The sequence below is a fragment of the Eptesicus fuscus genome, chromosome 7, assembly GCF_027574615.1.
Source record: "Eptesicus fuscus isolate TK198812 chromosome 7, DD_ASM_mEF_20220401, whole genome shotgun sequence".
Lineage (NCBI taxonomy): Eukaryota > Metazoa > Chordata > Mammalia > Chiroptera > Vespertilionidae > Eptesicus > Eptesicus fuscus.
Window position 1 is genome coordinate 33,231,140 of NC_072479.1, and position 21,722 is coordinate 33,252,861.

The 21,722-nt window shown below is 37.3% G+C and overlaps 1 protein-coding gene across 2 annotated transcripts in view; it reads right to left on the minus strand.

Annotated features, from left to right (window-relative positions):
* The window catches only part of OTOGL (otogelin like), a 143,405-nt gene extending 123,868 nt beyond the window's left edge, over positions 1 to 19,537 (minus strand). For both annotated transcript variants that reach the window (XM_054719732.1, XM_054719731.1), the window contains exons 1-7: positions 19,459 to 19,537; positions 18,375 to 18,414; positions 17,153 to 17,201; positions 10,787 to 10,853; positions 9,030 to 9,128; positions 7,161 to 7,315; positions 1,651 to 1,772 (exon numbers count right to left, since the gene is read on the minus strand). In XM_054719732.1, the coding sequence (XP_054575707.1) occupies positions 1,651 to 1,772; positions 7,161 to 7,315; positions 9,030 to 9,128; positions 10,787 to 10,853; positions 17,153 to 17,201; positions 18,375 to 18,414; positions 19,459 to 19,537 (611 nt within the window). The remainder of the gene's footprint in view (positions 1 to 1,650; positions 1,773 to 7,160; positions 7,316 to 9,029; positions 9,129 to 10,786; positions 10,854 to 17,152; positions 17,202 to 18,374; positions 18,415 to 19,458) is intronic.
* Between the last annotated feature and the right edge of the window lie 2,185 nt (positions 19,538 to 21,722).

Here is a 21,722-nt window from a genome sequence, read left to right on the forward strand (position 1 = left end):
TGGAATATTGATTTTATAGAGGTATAGTTGTTTTGTTGTGGGTAGTTTTGGGTTTGATCATTTGTCATTTATCTCTTTCATAGTAAATTGATTAGATAAACTGTTTTTTAAAATAAAAGATGCATGTGATCATTCTGATGTCTATAACATAAAATAATGCTAGTAGTGATGGGGGATAATAGGAAAAATTAGATAATCTCCCAGAAATCTAAGAAAAACTCCAACCTCGGCAAGAAACATTAACAATGTAAACTAAAATGAATGCACTGATTACTGCTAAAAGTTATTTACAGATTTATATGTACAAGATGCCTTCACTTCACAGGTGAGAGAACAGAAGTCCAGAAAGGTAAGGCGTGGTGTGCAGAGCCTCACGTATTTGATTTCATTTTGGCAAACATTTCTCTAACACCTGCTATGAGTTAGGCCCTAGGCCAGATACAGCGTTAGTATAAGCAAGTTAACTGGTTAATAAAATAAACCCATCCTTTTTCTATCATACAACATCTCTGAGTTAAAATTTAAATATTATATCTTTGATTTAACAAAGGGTTAGTATTCTTGAAAATCTCCTTGAATGCCATTTCTGCTTTATAAAACATAATTTTTAAAGTGTCATTTATGTTATCTAAAATCCCATATAGGAAATTCTAAATTTCTATTTAAATTCAGTTCCAGGAAATACATATGTAGTGTGTTACCTTCCCATTCAAATGGCTGTTTCTTTTATAAGACAATTAGAAGTACAGAACCCAACTGATCAACGAAATAAGCCCAGAGAGACAGGCTACTCTGGTTGCCTGACTTGGTCAGTGCTTCAGCCAAAGCCCTTTCTGTACCATCTGTTGACTCTAAACTGAGAAAAAAAGCACCTCGGTTGGTCAGGCCATGGCACTGGAAAGAATCCCTCTGGTTCAAACACTTGCTAGTGAATTCTGAAGGATGGATAGAATTGTTCCATCTGGTAATTTCCTTTTCCTGGCATAACTCAGCCAAGAGATAGTTAAGACTGAATATCTGTATAATTATTTAGATCAGAAGGCAGATTATTCCACAGTATTCCTAGTTTAAAATGTATAAAACCTTCCACCAATTCAATAAGTAAATGTCTCCTTACCTAAAACCCTCAGATATTATTTTTGGCAGACAGAAAACCATAGCCCCCTCTCTGAACTATTCAAGAAGGCCGGTTACATTTACATATTGGCTCTGAATCTTTGTCAGAACACTAGTGGAAAAACTCAATTCACATAAATTTGGAAAGGACTTGCAGAGATTTGGTTTTATTTAAAGTTTCTGCTTTAAAAATAAAAAAAGAAAGAAGAAAATATAGAGGCCAAAAATGAATGAACTATGAAGATATTTCTCGAGACTCTTAGAAAAAGATATGATCATCTTTTTTCCACCTATGTAGACATATTTGTATCCTACATAAGCATTAGGGAGGTTACAATGGCTAGATTCCTGGCCACCTGGCTGGCCTTGGAGCCTACCTAAGTTCTGGTATCTATGATATAACTTAAAGGTTATTGTTGAAAAGAAATTCTCTCTTCTTGCTCCACAATTCACTTTCAATGTGAGATGTTTGAAAGTGCTCTTTGGCTCTTTGTTCATGGTGTTATTTTCATTATATAATTTATTCCATCTTACCTGATTCCATTCTTTTTTATTTCATGCCCATAAATTCGAATTTCCTCTTGGTCTGAAAAGAACAAGCTGATTGATCGGTAACAATAATACACTGAACCAAGGCACTTAGGGCTATTATGAACCTTAAAGAGAGAAAAACAAAAGAAAGGATAGGAATATATGCCTTCATTTCAATTACTAAAACTACAATGTATGTCTACATTTCTATGGCATCATTAGTCCTATGACACTATACAAAATCATAACTACATTTTAGATTTTTAAGAGAAAACAAATATTCATCTCAGAAATTGGACAACAGGATTAACTTCATAAAGTACAAGTTAATTCAGCATTTTTTAACATGGTGTATATTAGAAAAAATAGTCTGACAAGACTGTAGAGCACCACAAAGAAACACACTTGTAATTGTAAAATATATTTTTATTGATTGATATCAGAGAGGAAGGGAGAGGGAGAAACATCAATGATGAGAGAGAATCATTGATCAACTGCCTCCTGCACATCCCCTAATGGGGATCAAGCCTGCAACCCAGGATTGTGCCCTGCCCCAGAATCGAACCATGACCTCCTGGTTCATAAGTTGAAGGTCAACCATTGAGCCATGCTGGCCAGGCCATTTGTAATTTTTATGTCCATATTTTTTACCTGTTAGAGAATCATGAAATCAAGCTTCAAATAGAGCTCTACATAAAGCTTTGTGTAAAGATTGCAGTAGTGACTATAACCTCACTAAAAATAAAATCGCCAAGACACTTTAAGGAAGAGAGATTGTTTTTCAAAAAAGAAATGGATAGGGAAAATTAATAAATTAGTAAAAAGAAAAGAGAAAGCAAGGAAGAAAAGAAGAAAGGAGAACACCCTCTTCCAAAATTAATTTCCAAAGGTTCACAAAGTAGAGTATAATGATGAAAACATAAAATAACTGAAAGAAAATATAAATAACTATATAGACAGAAAACAACTTTCTAAGCATAAAGGTGATAAGAAAAATCACCAACAATAAGATAAATGCTTAATACTGAATAAATGTAATATATAATGAATAATCAACAAATTTTATTGGTCCCTTATTACCTACCAGTTGCTATTCTAGATTCTAGAGATGTAACAGTCAACAAAACAGACAAAAACACCTGCCCTCATGAAACTTTTATTCCATTAGAGGAAAACAGTTAATAAAAAATATAACTAAATATAACTAAAATATATATGATGCTAGACAACATGAAGGAGAAACATTAAACAGACAAAGGGGATAAAGAGTGTATTCAAGTGTTGGGAGTTAATTTTAGGTTCAGTAGCCAATGAAAGCCTCACTAATAAGAGGAAATTCTAGTAAAGATGAAGCAGGCATAAGAACAACTCATATGGATATTTAGAAGACCATCCTAGGCAAAGGAATAGCAAGTGCAAAAGCCTGAACAGGTATGCCTAAAATGCTGGCAGTACCCAGGAACCCATGCACCTGACCCCACTGAGGATACTGGGGAAATTTTCTTTGGAGAAACGAAATGGTAAAAGGACATACAGATACTCACATCTGGGGCATATCTAATGAAACTAGAGGCTCCCTGCTCAATCTCCCACCATGCAAGCAAGTCCCCATCCATATATTCAGAGATTTCTGATCAGCTTTTAGAGCCTAATCCTCAAATGTGAATAAACATTCATGGATTATGATAAAAGCCTGCAATATGAAATACAAATATATAAACCAAATATAAAAGAAATAAAAAATTTTCAATAAACTTCCAAAAATTCATAACTAATATCTTCAGAGGGAAAAATTAGTTAGTGAGTTATATCATTCATGAAACAAGAATAAAATTCTGTTAAAATGAAATTCAAAGAATAAAAATAATAATTGTATATTGACAATATCACAGGAGAAACCTATAACTGAAATAGAATGATTAGAAGGGAAATATCTAAGAGTTGGAAATAAGTCTGCCAAAATGTAAACAAAAAAAAAAGCAAAATGATGAAAAATAGGGAAGAATTAATAAGAAAATTAAGGACTCAATCACTTATTTCAGGAGCTCTAATATCTGAATCACAGAATTTCTGAAAGAGAGAAAGAAAATTCTGAAAGAGAGAAAGAAAAAGAAATATTATTCCAATACTGAGGGATTTTTAAAGCTTGAAAGGGCCCATGAAGTACCTATATCCAGCACAATAAATTTTTTTTAAAAAACTTACATATTCACAAAATCGCACAACCCTAGGGATAAAGAGAATAACTAAACATTTCTGCAGGGGGTTGGGGGGAGCATATGTAAAATGTCAAAAATCAGAATGGATTGCATTTCAAAATTCTGAAAGTGATTTCCAACTTATAATCAAGGTTTCAGGATACTCACTTCCATGCACACTTTCTAGGAAAGTGTCTTTTCTGTCAAGAAAACAACTCAAAAATATAGTCAATTAAAACAAGGATGAGTACATGCGTTTCTGCTCAGTCACCACTGCAAATAAGCACTGTTTTCATGTTTGAAGCATCCATTGAGCTTTTTAGAGCTTATCTCTCAAGTATGAACCAAGTTCAACGATCACTAGACATTTCATGGACCCAAACAACAGAGAAATCAACACAGGAGAAACAAGAATGAAATTCTCCCAGAGGATGATGAAGAGAAATCCCAAGTGCTAGGTGTGCAGTAGGCTCCAAAACAACCAGTCTCAATGGGAGCAGAGAATAAAGAACTAAGAGATGGACACATTATGGAGGGGAAGGAGAAACTGAGGGATTTCCTAAAGTATCTGACCATATTGAGAAGAGTTTTATAGTGCTAGAGAGTTTAGAGAGAAAACCAATAGTGATTGCTGCACATGCAGCAAATCAAAATTAGGATGTTAACGCCATACCAATGCACAAAGAAGAAAAATCCTATATAATAAAGAGCTAATATGCTAATTAGACCAAATAGCAGAACGACCGTCCAGACGACCTTCCAGATGAAGCCGGGGCTGCAAGGGCTGGCCAGGGCTGTGAGGGCCAAGCCCCTTGCTTTAATTTCGTGCATTGGGCCTCTAGTAAAATCATAATAACCTACCAAGCTCAATTCTAAACAATACTTATATGAATATTATCCATATATGTATAATATGTAAATGGAAATAAGTGAAAAAACACACATACGATTTAACTAAAAATGGCAATATACCTCTATTAGGAGGAGGGAAAGAAAGTGTGTGTGTGTGTGTGTGTGTGTGTGTGTGTGTGTGTGTGTGTGTGTTAGGGTTAGGAAGGGTGATGTACCTGAAATGATTCCTCATTTTCCATAGTAAGAAGTGAGTAAGGCCCATCTTTGGAAATAAATAATGGTATATTTTGAAATGTAAAATAAAAGCCAGAAAAAACATCTAAAGAAATTGAAGTAATTGCCTTTGAAGAGCCAGACTTCAGCTGGGGCTGGGGAGTGAAGGAAGGCAGGGCTATTTTATTTTTATCTTATTTCATTTTGTTTTATTTTTTGCTTTGTATGCTTTGCTGAAATCTTTTAAACTGTGTGCATATATTATTTTCATAAAAAGTAAAATTGAAATGAAAGGGAAAAGAATCAGGAGAATAAAAATATGTTCATAAAGGTGCTTATCAATATATGTTTTAAAATACTGAAAATATTTTTAAAACCTACATTTCTAAAACAGGGCATAGTTAACTAATTTGAATATTCTATAAGTGGAAACAAACATAATAAAATTAGTGTTTGTCAAGGATATTTGAAATGCAAGTAAGTTCTTAATATATTAGGTGAAAATATAGGACAGAAAAGTATACATAGTATGAGTTTAATATTATAAATGTGTACAAAACCCAGAAGAAAAAAGTGTAAAAGTAAATATATGAAGCCATTAGCAAAGATAACTCTTGACTTATAGTTCTAGTATTATTTTTCAGACTTTTCTGAATGTTTAAACTTTTCTACAAATGAAGTGAAATATTTCTATAATCAGAGGAAAGATGATATTTAAAACAAATGGATTTGTTGACCTGAAAGCAAATTCTACCCAGCAAAACAGGGCCAAGTAGAAACAGTATCTATTAGCTCTGGAAGCAAGTTCAGCATTGTGTATTATTATCAAAGGGTAGATTATCTAGTTGACACTTTAGTCCTCGAAAGGGTGAGACACTGCACAAGATCAGTTCAATGAAGGAGTCAGAAGGTGTGTGAGTGATAAACCCAGCGAGAGAGGGAAGGCATAAAGGACAGGAAGGGATGAGAACAGGAGTCCTGTGAGTACTGAAGGTATTCCACTACCTCTCCCATCTAAAGAAACCTCTAATTGTTTAATCTTTATGCCCCATAAGTTAACTTTCAATAGACTTCATTTCCTTCCTGGACCACTAGGATTTGTTGTTCTTGAAAAGCTTCAGGATCTACTTTTTAAAATTTGCCTCACCTAAGAGACAAAAAGAATTTATGCAACTCCCATATAATTAGAGGAGGAAAAAACAGGTTCAAACAAACAACAGCTATGGAGAGTGTAGCTTTTGAACAGGACACTTAGCAGTTTCCAGGGTGTGCTTTAAGATCCCTGAAATTCAGGGGAAGATTGTGGGCAGGGAAAGAGGGCCTCACTTCCTTCAGCTAGAGCCACTCTGCAGCTTACGTTCCGGGATGTCTCCTAAGATTCTTTTGAAGCAAGAATTCTGAAACTAAGAACTACCTCTTGAGCTCAATCATAGAGTATCAATCCACCTAGCAATTAGCTGTTTATATCCATATCCTCTAGCCTGTGCTCATGTAACGCATGGACTCCATTTCACAAATGCTGTTCTCCCGTTCATACTGAGCGGGGTTGTTTTAAAAATTAATGCAGGTGACATGACACTGGAAGTGTGAAGAAGGAAACATATATGAGTAATATGCTGGTGCCTGGACCCACCTTCTCTTCAAAATGATCAAATAACACCTGAAGAATGAGGACATCAACTGGAGTTGGCATTTTGACGTCTGTGATGTAGACATTTCTGCACTGCCTGAAAGTCCCTTCCACATGGGTCCAAACCTTCCTTCTCCCAGTCCTAGGCCCCATCTTGATAGAAGGACACTCAATATAGCTGCAAATTTTATCCACCCCCTTAAGAACCAAACACTCTCCTTCCCCAGTCAGAGCCCTAAGTATTCATGCTCTGATAATTATATACTAGAGGCCCAGTGCATGAACTTGTGCATGGGTGGGGTCCAGCCGTCCAGTCCTGATGGGAGGGAGGGGCTGCAGGCAGTTGGCCGACTGGCCCAACCCCCGATTAAGGTGTTGGGGGCTGATCGGGGGCGCGGCTGCCTGGGGCAGGGGGAGGGGGCTGATTGGGGCCGGATCAGGCTAGTTGGCTGCCACAGTGTATGTCATAGACACCCATCATTGCGGTTATTCTGATCATTGTGCCATTCCGGTCGCTGGGCTTTTATAGATATAGATTTTCTATAATTTGACCAGTCCTTTAAAAGAATAGGTTTCACCAGACGTAAGTTTTAAGTTAATTATACCCTAGGATCACTTACCCATACAGTGTATCGAGGCTCCAAATTACCACAGTCTTTTGCAAAAATATAAGAACAGTTTCCTGGGAAATAGTAGTAGATGCCATCAAAAGTTTCAAAATGGTACTGTCCCCAGGTTTTGCAAATCCCATCTCTGCCATTGCCCATGTTTGGCACTGAAAAGAAATAGAGTAATACTTAGTAGAATAAAATAAATTACACCTGTTTCTGGCAAGGTTCAGTCATGAGAGGTGATTCTATTGCATTAAAATAAATATTTTCTTCTCTGGTGGTCAATATTAGAGGAAGAGATAACTAACATAAAATTACTGGTTGCTCTCAAAACCATTAAACTTCCCTGAAGGGAAACATAGCCTTCAAGTTGCTTTGAAGAAAGGATTTATGTTAGAAACTTCCTTATGCTTGTTCCCAAAGGAAGATTCTAGAAGAAAGGAGGAGTAGGGAGAATGATACAGTAAGAGAAAGTAATAGTGATAAATCAATATAATGGCTCACAAAAGAATAAAATGTCACCACTGAGTTTCCTAAAAATTAGCATTGGCAACATGACAGTGTTCCAGTCTCCACAATTTTTTCAAAACTATCTTAATAGTATCCACAGAGAAAAATAACCACTGACAAAAAATAATCATGTTTATACATCTGGGGATGGGAGCATTAGTCATCCAAAGTATGCTGGAATTTAAAAATTCATGATCTCTATATGTATAACCCATGGACAGACAATAGTACAGTGAAGGCCTGAGGTGGGTGCAGGAGTGGGGTAGAGGGGATCAATAAAAAAGGAAAGGGAGATACCTGTAATATTTTCATCTATAAAGGTAAATTTTAAATAAATAAATTTTTTAAAAAAAATCATGATTTTAAACTGGCTGAATTTTAAGCAATGTTTGTCTTAAATTATATATCGTCTTCTATTATATTCATGCGTACCTCCCTTATTACCCTTGTGGATAGCCCTCTATTTTATTTGGATTTTTGAGATCCTCCCCTTTAGAATAATATGAAAATCAATGACATTTACTGAGTAATCGATATGTGTAAAATATTTCAATACCCTATATAAAGAGCATAAAGATAAGACACAATCATGTCTTTTCTTTTGTAATTTTACCTAAATTTATTAGCCTTGGCCAACTTTGGCCTTTTTGGGGGAAAACAGAGAGTGATTCATTACTCAGGCAGTCTTCTTTGACAGTATGCCTCACCTCTGTTGTAAATTTTCATAGAATCTTATACTTTACAGATGTCACAAGTGCGATTAATGTGTATCTGTTGTGTGTTAGTCCCGTCCTCTAGACTACAACTTCCAAGAGAACAGGAACTTGTCTATATTATTCACTACTGTATCCTCAGAGCCAGCCTGGGATCTAGTATATGCTCAATAAATACCCATGACACCAATTAATATTTATTGATTATGATTGATGTAGGATCCTAACCTAGACACCATGGTTAAAAATATTTTTTAAAAGAATCCTCTGCTTTGAAGAGCTCTCACTATTATTTCTATATTATGTACAAAATGTCCAATTAACTCAAAGTCAAAAAGAATGTGTGGCTCCAAATAATAAATCTAATTTATCAAGCAAAAGGGAGATGAATGAGAACCTGGTTCTAATGGGCTAGTGTCATCTAGAGTAGGAAAAACTGCTTGAGGAAACAATAGAGATAAATGAGAAGAGAAAGTAGGCATATCTATTTTCTTTTACGTTGTATCTAAATTGCTGGGAATGAATTGTGAGCATTCAAGTTAGTATGTAATATGATTGGTCCAAATCCCAATGGATGAACCCTAATATAGCAAATTATGCCTTAATGTCTTCTTCAGCATCTCATAATTCTCTCCTAAGTATCCCTGAAACTTACCAATCTGGCACCGTGTCCCAAGTGCCTGAAATATTTGGCAGTCACATGTACCAGTCTTAGAACAGAAAGCTCCGTTAAGGCATTCATGAGGGCAAGAACCTGTGGGACAAAATAAATAAGTTATCTCCTGGCATGCATCAGTTCTTATAAACATAATATGTCAAGATTGAGCTTGGACTAATTGTAACCACTATTACTATTAACTCAAACAGAACCCTGGGCATCTTGCCTTGATGAGCTAAAGAATTAAGCCCATCAAAGCTTTATCTAGTTCATTTCATTATGTGTGCTCTGAAACAAGAAAGACAGGCTTTCACATCTCCAACTACCCAGAGAGCAAAGGTTAGCTTCCTTCAAGCCATTGAAAGGTCAGGTTCCCATGTAAGGAATCCCTGTCCCCAGATGATGAGATCCAGAAATACACAAGCTGCTGATGATTCCCTTGATGGAGTTTGGCACCCGCTGCACGTCCAGTGGGGTCCTTCCCCAGGAGCAAGTGCTGTGCTAAAGAATCACGTCCATTTATTACCGCAAAGGATGGGGCAAAGTATAAAACTCAAAACAAAACTCCCATTTTTTAAGAGAATGATTAAAAATTTAATTTGAAGTTTACGTATTGATCCTCAGGCTTAATTACAAATGATGCATTTTTTTCTGACCCATATTTAATTTTAATGGGAGAGAAGCCAAAGTCACAGCTGGCTGTCATCAAAAATACTTTCTTTCTTTCATGGAAAGAAAACTCGCCCCAAAGGATTATGTTGAAAAGAGAAAGCAAGAAACTAGGAGCTCCTGAGCGAGTTTTAAAAACGCAAATGAATCGGTGAAAATTTTTCCTCTAATAAGGAGAGGACAAGAGGCAGCTGGCAAAACTCAAGCAAGAAGGATTTAAGTAACACGGAGAGAGAACTGGAGGACATCTTTGAGTCACTATAAAGCATTACCAGAGCTTGTGCCTTTCTGGAATACTTCAAGGTCATGAAAGCACTTATCTAACTGCAGGAACTGACCACAGTTTTGCCAAAGGCAAGAATTGGGAAACCCTATTATCCTTCCACCTTAAGATCCAGGGATCTAAAGTTTCTCTTTACACTTAAACACAGACAACTCTCTAAGTAGTATATCTTAACTGAAGAAAAATGAGCTGTTTCAACTTTGATCGTAAATATAGGTAAGGGATATTTTTCATAAACTTAAATGCAGGGTTTTCCCACTAAGGGGCAATACTATCTTTAAATTTTATCTTATATCACCATCTTGCATTTTTACAACAAATAATGCCTAAAAAATTCAGGTGAACAAATGTATGTCCTTCAAAAAATATTTACAGCCCTATTTATTCTCTGAAAACAAATATTAAGCCCAAAACAGAATGTCTTGTTATTTTAAATGCAAGGAAAAATAAATTAAATTTCAAACTACCCTCAGCCTTCTGCTTAACAGAAACAGGAAATTGGTAAGCAAAAAGAGGATGTCAAGGAGGGACCAACGGACAAGTAATTGCTTTAGAAAATAAGTTTCTGATGCCCAAGGATATCTGTCCTGGTCATACAGTTATCAGCTTTGCCTGGGTGTTTAACCCTGTTTGTTTCCCAAAAAGAAGTGAACCTAAATTATCACTAAGTATTATTACCACCCTGGCTCCATTTCCTTCTTGCATTATATGGAAATAAAAAAAAAAAGAGTTGATTCACTATATCACCCAAAAAAGGGTCTTTTGGAGAAAGCAAATACAAAAACATACATGTAGCACTGACCTTTTATTTTACTCTCACCCCAATTAATAGCTTCATGGAAGAAGTATCTTGGAGATGTTGCTTCAAACTTGGAAAGAAAGAAATAAAAATTCAGGAGAATTAGATTATTTAAATCAAGCCAAACAGGCAAATTGGAAAATAGCTAAAAAATACAGAGATTATAAGGTACTGGCTTTCTATTTTCTTGGGTTACTGAGGCAATCTCAGTGAGGCCGTGGTTTTGCCTCAACATGACTTTGACATGTTCTTTATCCTATCTGACCTCGGCTCGCCTGCCTCCCTACCCTCCTTGGAAAAGAGCCTGGTTGGAGTCTTTATTTTTGCATTAACTGACTGCTTGACTGCCCTGCCTGCAGAAGTAGCAGTTCTCTGATGCTCCCAAGTGCAGATGGGTCTGGAGAAAATACATGAGGCCAATGGACTGACAATGATGTTCCCACTGCCTGCAGACCCATCTGTGAAGGCACCATCCACAGAAGCTTCTGTGGCTGCAGTGTGTCACCTCCATTCTCCAAAGAGCTAACACTTGAAGGTTCATAGAATATTGACATGTATTTTAATAGTCCCCAAGGCACTGTAGAGTTAAAAGCATGAATTTGTGAATCAGAGAAACCCGGATTAGAGTACTTACTCTTAGACAAGTTTCCTAACCTCTTACTGCCTTCCTTTACTTGTCTGTAAAATGGGAACAACAGTACCTATTTTGTGTAGTCATAACAATAAATAAAACAATTTATGCCGGGTGAGGCCATGTGTCCCTGGATCCAGGTGAGGCCTCCCGCACCTAGGTCCGGGTGAGGCCACGAGTCCCTGGGTCTGGGAGAGGCCACGAGCCCCCGGGTCCGGGTGAGGCCATGTGTCCCTGGGTCTGGGAGAGGCCACGCGGCCCTGGGTCCAGGTGAGGCCATGTGTCCCTGGATCCGGGTGAGGCCTCGCGCACCTAGGTCTGGGTGAGGCCACGCACCCCTGGGTCTGGGAGAGGCCACGCGCCCCTGGGTCCAGGTGAGGCCATGGGTCCCTGGATCCGGGTGAGACCTCGCACACCTAGGTCCGGGTGAGGCCACGCGCCCTTGGGTCTGGGAGAGGCCACACGCCCCCAGGTCCGGGTGAGGCCATGTGTCCCTGGATCCGGGTGAGGCTGGGTCCCGGGTCCGGGTGAGGCCATGTGTCCCTGGATCCGGGTGAGGCCTCGCTCACCTAGGTCCGGGTGAGGCCACGCGCCCTTGGGTCTGGGAGAGGCCACACGCCCCCGGGTCCGGGTGAGGCCATGTGTCCCTGGATCCGGGTGAGGCTGGGTCCCGGGTCCGGGTGAGGCCATGTGTCCCTGGATCCGGGTGAGGCCACGCGCCCCCGGGTCCGGGTGAGGCCATATGTCCCTAGATCCGGGTGAGGTCTCGCACACCTAGGTCCGGGTGAGGCCACGCGCCCCTGGGTCTGGGAGAGGCCACGCGCCCCTGGGTCTGGGTGAGGCCACGTGCCCCTGAGTCCGGGTGAAGCCGTGCCCCTGGGTCCGGCCGAGACCAAACCAGAGGGAGTCGGACCTCCATTACCACCATTTGTCCACCATCCAGAGCTGAGGGGTCAGTGCTGACATGTACACATAAGGAACTGGTGGACATTGAAATTGGGTCTCTAAAGAACTGTTGGTCCAGAAAGAAACTCACTACAGACTGATTCATTTGCCTGTCAGAATAACTATTATTGCTCATCTCACATTCAGTTCTTATAAGTATATCTCTAGTGACACATGATCTCACTCATCTAGGGGAAATGATGAACAACATAGACTGATGAACAAGAACAGAACCAGAAACAAGGAGGCATCGATCGGACTATCGGGCCTCAGAGGGAGGACAGGGGAGGTTGGGGGGAGGGGGGAGAGATCAACCAAAGGACTTGTGTGCATGCATATGAGCCTATCCAACTGTTAAGTTCAACAGGGGGTTGGGGCATGCGTGGGGAGGGGTGTGGGATGGGAATGGGGGGATGAGGACAAATATGTGACACCTTAATCAATAAAGAAATTTAAAAATAAATAAATAAATAAAAAATAAATAAATAAAACAATTTATGTAAAGATTCTGCCATAGTACCTTTCGCACAGAAAATTAACAAGAGATTTATATTAATCTAAGCAACTCAGATAAAACCTTAATACTTTTAGAGGTCAATATGGATTAGTAGCAAATAATTGCGAGTTACTAAAACTAATCAATAGTGATTTTTATTTTAACTCAAAGCCAATCTATAATAACAAAAGCATAATATGCTAATTAGACTGGACGTCCTTCCAGACAAAGCTGAGGCTGCAAGAGAAGCCCACGTCCCAGGTGCCAGAGGGAAGCTGGTGCCGGCAGCGGGAGGAAGGAAGGCCTACTCTTGCACGAATTTTGTGCATTGGGCCTCTAGTTTAGTATATGGTCTGCAGCACTGTCCTTTCCAATGGCAATTTTATGCTCACAGAATACACGCTCCAAAATTTTGCCACCTAATTGTGAAATTGAGAACTAGAGGATGCTAGAAAAACTTGAAGGGTAAAGGATAAGAAGAAAGGGTGATACGGAATATGACTCAGATACAAAGTCCTTTCTCAATATATTCTCATCTCCTTCCTTTTGTTTTTTTTTAATCCTCACCAGAGGATAATTTTTCCATTGATTTTTAGAGAGAGTGGAAAGAAGAGGAAGGGACAGAAACACCGATGTGAGAGAGACACATCAATTGGTTGCCTCCCACATGCCCCCGACCAGGGCAGGGAGCCTGCAACCGAGGTATGTGCCCTCAACCAGAATCGAACCCGGGACCCTTCAGTCCACAGGCCAGCACTCTACCCACTGAGCCATACTGGCTAGGGCTCTCTTCTCCTTCCTACATGTAAAGTTTTATTTTGGCATTTTCCAACCAAGTACTTTTTATTTTAACAGGCAAACCATGCCTGCAGAAGAACTTCCACACTCACTACTTTAAGACTCCTTTCTAAACCCCTTGGCTCACATCACAGTCCCAAGTTCATTGCTGCTGCTTTCATTCCTCCAGGGTTTTATCCTCACTACTTAATCTCCCTTTTTGCCCTTGCCTCTCTCTTCAAACCAAGTCAGACTCACAACAGTCTGTGACCTTGATTTTCTCCAAGACAGCAAGTTATAGTCTCTCTTCAGTCTCATTTTTTTCCAGCTGCCTAAATCTAGCATAACCACCAATATTACTGGGCGCCAAAATCTTCTTTGGCTCCAACTAATTATCTCTGATGCTCACTAAAAGTGAACAGTGACTTCAACTCTGCCTCATACAGGCTTATACCCTTGAACAAATTATTTAACATTCTCAGCCTCAATTTCCCCACCTATAAAATGGAATAACAGTAACTGCATCACAGAATTGTAAGGATTAAATGCGATGGGATAAGTAAAGTACCCAGAATAGTGCCAGGCACATAATAAGGGTTCTAAAACATGTTACATATTTTTATTATTAGGCAAAAACTGAATACACTGGACAACACTAGACTAAGGCAAGAGTATGTAACTCATTTTTTGCTCCCTATCCTCTCACTACCTAGCACGACAAGGTATGACTACCGACAATACCAGTCTCCTGGCTATCACAGCATCCTAATGACCACAGCATCCCATGTGTCAGACTATAATATTTCAACAGTGGTAGGACATGACACATCATTTTCACTTTTTTTTTAACAGATCTGAACTCAGAATGGTATTTTTATTTATAATTGGGAGCGCTTTTGTTTTTTATGTCATATAAATAATGGCAAGTAATTGGTGGTGTCTCAGATTCAATGAACAAGTTACACCGAAATGAATTCTTTACAGGCCTCCACTGTAGAAACAATGAGTTTCTACATAACAAGTACTGCTATTCATGTTTATCTTTAGTATGATCTCTTGTATGTCATCAACAAACACCAACTAAACTGAAAATAGACATTATTGAGTGGGAATGACCTGCCTCCCAAGGCTGTTTAGAACCATGTCTATGAAAGATTCTGTGGATGCCCCTCCCTGCATCCTCTCATCCGACCTCACCTGCACCTGGGTTTCTGTGCACATTGAGACCCTCCAACTTCAAACACCAGCTTCTTCCTATTTCCCTCCGAGGAAATAGACCACAAGTAGGACAGACCACAGAAAGTGCCTTCCAGGGGATGATTTAAGCCCCCCAGGCAGCTGCCCACATTCAAGGAGGAAAAGGAGCTGGTGAATAAGTATCCCAGCTTTCCCCATCCATTGGAGAAACAGCTCTACCACACATTCTACACAGCCCCTCAGAGAGTCCCCAGGAAGACTGAGCCCCAGATGCCTAAAGCAAAAAGCCCCTCATTAACATAGCTGTATTGGGTTTTCTGCCTTCCTACTCTTGTTTTTCTCTCTCCCTGACTGTGCACACCCTAAATCAATTACCTGCACCTGAGTCTAGGTCTCAGCCCCTGCTCTCAGGATAATTTTTAAATGTAATGCAAAAAGAAAGGAAAAAATGCAAGCAGTGGGTGCATGTATTCACATAAGTGATAAAAAAGAATAGGCCATTCTTCCTCCTTGCTGATTACATCTCCACAGGAGGCTGAGAAGCACAGAGAAATGCAGGCTTTCAATGAGAAATCTCTGCAGCACACAAATACACCATTGAGGGAAGCCTGCCTACCCTTCCTTTGCTCATTGTTCATCTCACTGACAACATATTTCTGAATTCTTACTTGCACAGATATCTATCCATCAGTGTTCTGTCTTCCTAGAGCAGGGGAATGAATCTGGAGAGAGGAACAGACTTATACAGATGAAATTTCAGTCCTAAACAGTGCAACACATGATTGTGACTTCATTGTCCTTCTTTAAAATTTATTCTTTTAAAACATGTTCAAATATTAAATAATCCTGATGTATGTGCTTTAGGTCCAGGAAATAAAAAGGCAAGTGTCTTATTCATTTCTCTCTAAAAGAGAAATCAAAACAAGGTGAGTTCCTAACGTATTAACAAAAAGGGGGTATTACCGTAACTACTTTGGAGTAAATTATACAAATTCTAAGACACCTATAAGGACAATAATAAGGGTGGTACAAAAGTAGTTTTACAGTTGTTCATATGGAAAATGATATAACAATTAATAAATAATACTACAAGAATAAACTCTGTGTTTCACATACTCACATCTGTAAACCTACTTTTCCCCACGCTGTGTAATCCCAGCAATAGGTCACTTCATGTGACAACTGTAGGATATGTCTCAAGGTTCTTCAATCTAGTGGGTCCAATAGAATGCAGTTTTCCTCAAAAATTGGATTTTCTACTGAGTCAAGATGATGTCTTTTTGTGGTTAATTTTGTCTACTGGCGAACATGTACATATAATTTCTCAGAGAAAGATCATTTTAACCACTTCACATGATATATAAGTACTTAAGTACACCAAACACTCTTTATAGGAAAAAATAAAATATTTCCATTTCATATACAATCCTTTGCCCATTTCAGCACACCTATCACTCAATTAAAATAAATTAGTTCTGTCTTCTAAATTGTCACAATAGCATATCAAATCTCTCTTTAATTCTTTTTAATTAACACCAAAAAAATATTAAAATTTAGGCATTTACCAGAAATGTATTGCATTTCAACATTTGACAAAAGCCTCCTTGAATATACATGTATATGCTGTTTGCTATCTAAATGCTCAAATCATATTACTTTCCAAAGAAATGCCTTTAAGTTAGGATTCTCTCTTTTGCCATCCATCTTTTATAGAGAAATGTTTTTTAAAACCCACTCATTTGAACATTCCAACCATAGTTTGAAGATATTGCAATTATATTATCCAATACCCTTTATATAAAAAGGTCAAGGCAAAAATACATCCTCAAGTTCAGTGCTATCCCACCCCTAAAAAAAAAAGGTTACCTCTTCAGAGTGCCTATAACTTAAATTTATATAAAAGCTGTTTGTCAGGGACATCTCTGATGACCTTTGCAGTATTTAACTCCAATCATTTACACCTTTATCGGCTCCATTTGCTTGTGTTTGTTCTGTTGTCACATTGTCCTGATTTGGGGCTTAATTTTTAAACCCATTTAAATTTTCTGGCAAGTAGATGAGATTGAATCCCCCACAAATGCTGTGAGCCTCTCAGTAGGAAACGGAGGTGAACAGCAAGTAAACAAGTAAATGTGAACTAAGCATGAATTGGAGGGGCACAGAAAAGCAGTAGAGAAGTTACTGTGCCTCTTCCTCCTCCTTCCTGTCTTGTTTTTAGCATTTTATTCCCTTCCACAATGGTCTCATTGTTGAAGTGACAGCAGAGTCCCAAAGCAGAATGGATTGTTTCTCTGCCTCTCTCTCCATCTGAGGCATAACCTACCTGCGCTGCTAAAAGAGCTCTTTTCTGTCGGTTTTCATTAAATCCGTTTCTGGAAGAAAACAAAAAGAACTTGTATAGTCAAAGGCCCCAAGGCAACCTGAACAAGCCTTTCCCAAGAGAGGGCTGGTGTTTTCCTCCTGATTTCCATCACTTTATCAAAGAGGTCTTTCTTGGTTTAACATTTAAAAGGTCCCCCTCCCCCTTTTGGAGGGGTTAGATTTGGGTGGTGGTGCTGTCTCATTTTACAAAATTCGGGGGAGTGTCCCCAAATCTTTCCCGCCTCTGATATAAATGAATTTTAGGAAGGAACTTCAAGATAGAGAAATAAACAAAATAGTGTAGTATTTTAGCAACAACATGCAATGCTATTTTCACCACATGACTTCATAAAACTGGTGAGATAAGTATTTGCCAAGAGCACGTTTACTTTTATCAAACCTAATATTTACTCCTTTACCATGTCATAAAGGGCAGGATAGCATTAAAGTGAGTCAGCACATCATACTGTGATTTACCAGACTCAATGGGGAATAGAATTCTGCTTTTCCTTAAGCAGATCAGTTTAATCCAAAGAATGATTTTCATTATTTAGTGTCAGATCAATTTTATTACTTTTTAAAAATATATTTTTATTGATTTCAGAGAGGAAGGGAGAGAGAGATAGAAACATCAGTGATGAGAGAGAATCATTGATCAGCTGCCTCCTGCATGCCCCATACTAGGGATCGAGCCCACAACCTGGGCATGTGCCCTCACCAGGAATCAAACCATGACCTCCTGGTTCATAGGTCAATGCTGAGCCATGCCAGCCAGGCTCAATTTTATTTTTTTAACCATTAAAAAGTGTTTTACTCTATGTTAAGATACAGCACATTTGTAATCAGCAATGTACATTGAAGATAATAATATAAAATGGGTAATTACTGAGTATAACTTCTTTACAAATCTTTGAATTGAAAGTAATGTCTCTTTAGTATCTACAGTCTTTGGATACCTCCAAGAACTCCTCTATCATTAAAATAAAAGTGAAAAAAATTTGCTTCATAAATAAGCAACTGAATGCTTGATAATTTTCAATTTGTGGAAATGTTTTAAAGAACTACATATAATGCCCTTATTTTGTAAAATATTTTCTTTATTTTTTTTGTAAAAGCAGATATAGTTATTGCTTGTTCTTATTGGCTGTATGTTTCAGAGGACATAAAGAACAAGAAATACTCACTTTGATGTTTCCGTCAAGATGGATGATGCACAAATATATCCTGCTAGAGAAAAATAAATAATCAAATATATATATTACAAATATCTTGGTCACATGTTCTGATTACTAAGCAGATCATTTTAAACTAGATTCTAAAACTCTGACTGAGTGTAGCTCTTACGTATTTTGCATTTTCTGAAAGATTTTAACCAGCAAATTCCCTGTGAGACACCAGAGTGACTGGTAATCCAGAAAGAAGGAGCAATGCACCTAGATTTACGCAGAGACATAACCCTAGGACAAGCATGAGACTTAGAGTCCAGAGATCCAAGTTTTAGTCTTGGCCCTACCACTTAGCAAATGGCAAACTCCAACATGCTACCATACATATCATAAAATAATGATGTTAGACAAGTTTATCTCCAAAGTCCACTCCACATCTCGACTCTCTATGACATTTTGTCCGAGGAGTTTCAGTCACTTACTAGGATTAGAAAATAGCATCTTTGACCTCACTAGTCTTTTATACTTTAGTAATTTCTCCCTCTTCTCCTACAAGCTCCAAAATATACAGCTCTTTTAGGAATTAGAAATTAACAAATATTTTTGGGGGTAAATAAATGCTTTCTCCATAAAATATTTTTATAAAATTGAATTTATAAATAAGATTGCTATAAAATAACTGAAAATCAATTCTTAGCACCAAATGTTAAAGTCTTTCTTAAAACATCTGTTTACCATTCTTCCGTATACTGGTATAAAGAAAGTTTCAGTACTCAATTTCTCTTTAGTTATAAAATTTTAAATGATTAAATTACAGAGACAAATATTTTAAATCACTCTTCAGAAGATAAAAGTTAGAATCAGAGCTTCTTTCAGTACAGTTGCATAACATAATAAAAGCATGGTTTTAACATTTAAAGAAAAGACAAAAACACAGAAGTCTCAAATTATCTACATTATCAAGAATTTTCAAAAGAATGATCTGTTCACTGTCATTACTTCAAAGTAAGTGCTTTATAGTATAAAGACAAACTATTCCTATCAGTTGCAACAAAGACTAAAATACAATGAAATAAAGTAAAAATTCTATATGAGTTCTTACCTTGCAATGAAAACAGCAGTATATGAAGCAAGAATATACTCCAAGGTATCATTAAATTGAGTTTTCTCACAATGTTCATTTCAGTGCAGACTTTCTCCCTAAAATGTAACCAAATTGTTGTTCTTTTCTATGATGGCATCTTAGAAGGTTATGTATTTGTAGAGTGGTCAAATTCTTATAAATACTGCTTAGCAAAAAAGTAATTCATAAAGGCATTCCCGTCTTTCTAACTACATACAAGATCTGAAGCTTTAGAAATTGCAGGCAACTGTTTGGCTGAGTCTCTCATTAGTAATGCATGGCAGCCTCTTACCTGAGCCTGTATTAGTTACACCCTACCTTGATCCTGCACATCATACGCCTTTTTAGCCTATGCTAGCATTTTATAACTTCTAAAGACGGCAGCATCAAAAAACAAAAACTCAACAAAAACATTAACTGCTGGTGTCATTTGAGATCATCATTATTCCTAATTATTCATCCATTCTCTGTGTTTTATTCATAAAATAATCACTGTCCTTAGGAAAAGGTGAAATCCAATCCAATCGACCTTTCACAGAATGTCTACAGGTTCCCATAAAATTTCTTTGAGAATTAAAAGTAAACTAAAATTATGTGCAAATATTTTCAACTCCAGTCCCATTACAGTGTAGTATAAATTGATATATTTATGTGCCCACAGATATTGCTATTAAACATTCTGCAACAAAAGCAGAAAATAACACACAGAGATGGTATTCTAATTTTAGTATATGTGCTGCCGAAGCGAGCACAAGATGGTATTCTAATATGTGACTTTAAAAAGAAAAGAACTCATCCAGCCTGAAAACCTTCGCTTCACACCTCATTTTTTCATCCTCCATAACAAGTACCCAACTAGACAACAAAGGAGGTCTTCATATTCCAGGAGTAAGAAGTTTCTTCCCTGGAAGCAGTTGACCATCTAGCCTGGAATCAGAGAACAGCTCGAATATTTCATAGCGAACTCCATAGGAGTGATCTAAGCCCCAGGAGTGGCCTGCATTATCATCAGACTCATTCAATGGAGCACAGCGGTGAGGACTGTCTAACTATGGAACTACCTTATAAGACAAAAAAGCACACCCTTTTTTACTGTCTTGTACCAGACACCTCTTTCGCAATGACTTCCCAGTCTTTTCTGTAAAGTTCTAATTATTGCATGCCCAATATCTATAACATAAACAGGTCTTTGTGTCCCAAATTTGATGATCATTTTGTCTTCTTCTATATTCTCTTATTCACTTTCCATTGCTTACCTTATTGCTAATTTAGCCAAGAGAAGATGTTTCCCTATAAATTCATGTTTTAAGCATGAAGCTATGCACATACTTTATTAAAAGTATAAGTACCTATGTGTCTATGTAACACATATACATGATTGTATACTCATTTTATGATTTTGATGGCTAAGTTTAAATAACTTCATTATAGTTTGTGTTTAATAGATATTTATTAAATGTTTATTAGCTATTACACTTTAATTAATCACTCAAATTAACTAGACAATAAATTAATATATTTCTAAGCAGATAGACTTACCTATTTATAGTTGCATCCTAAATATTGGTCCAAAAACATGTCTCTACTTAACTACAATCAAAACTATAACATATACTAGACACTTAATAAAAGGTGACTACAGAATAAATTAAAAGGTTAAGCTTAAAATTTGTTTATAGAACAATAATTTTCCTCCAAAGAAATTTTAAAACTGAGGGCAACAATTTTGTTTCTGCAGAATGCTTATTGCCTCTCTGGAAAGGATGGAAATGTACATAACTAATATTCATTACTAAGTACTTTTCTTAATTTACAATAATTTCTCTTGGTTTCATAAGTAAACCTAGGGGTCAACTTAAAATATGAAGAATCTGCAAGTCATACTTTAATATGTTTTTTCCAACCTAGTAACTGCTTAACTTTTTTTAACTTAAAAAATTTCACAAGTGACACACATATGGAAAAATCCCAAATGAAAATCAAAGTTGAATTTCATGTTTCAGAAATAAACATTTTAGTAATACTCATAGTTATTTCTAAACATTAAAGCCATGTGGAAAGTATTTATGTCTAATATAAACTTAGATATCTTAGGTTCTTAATTCAAATGCAATAACTATGAAATTTTTACCTCAGATTTCATATAGTATCTTTAAACTTTTTATTCAAAAACATCACAGCCATTTTCAGTGGCTAAGGTTAAACATACCTAGGCTATATTATCTGGCATTTATTTTATTTTA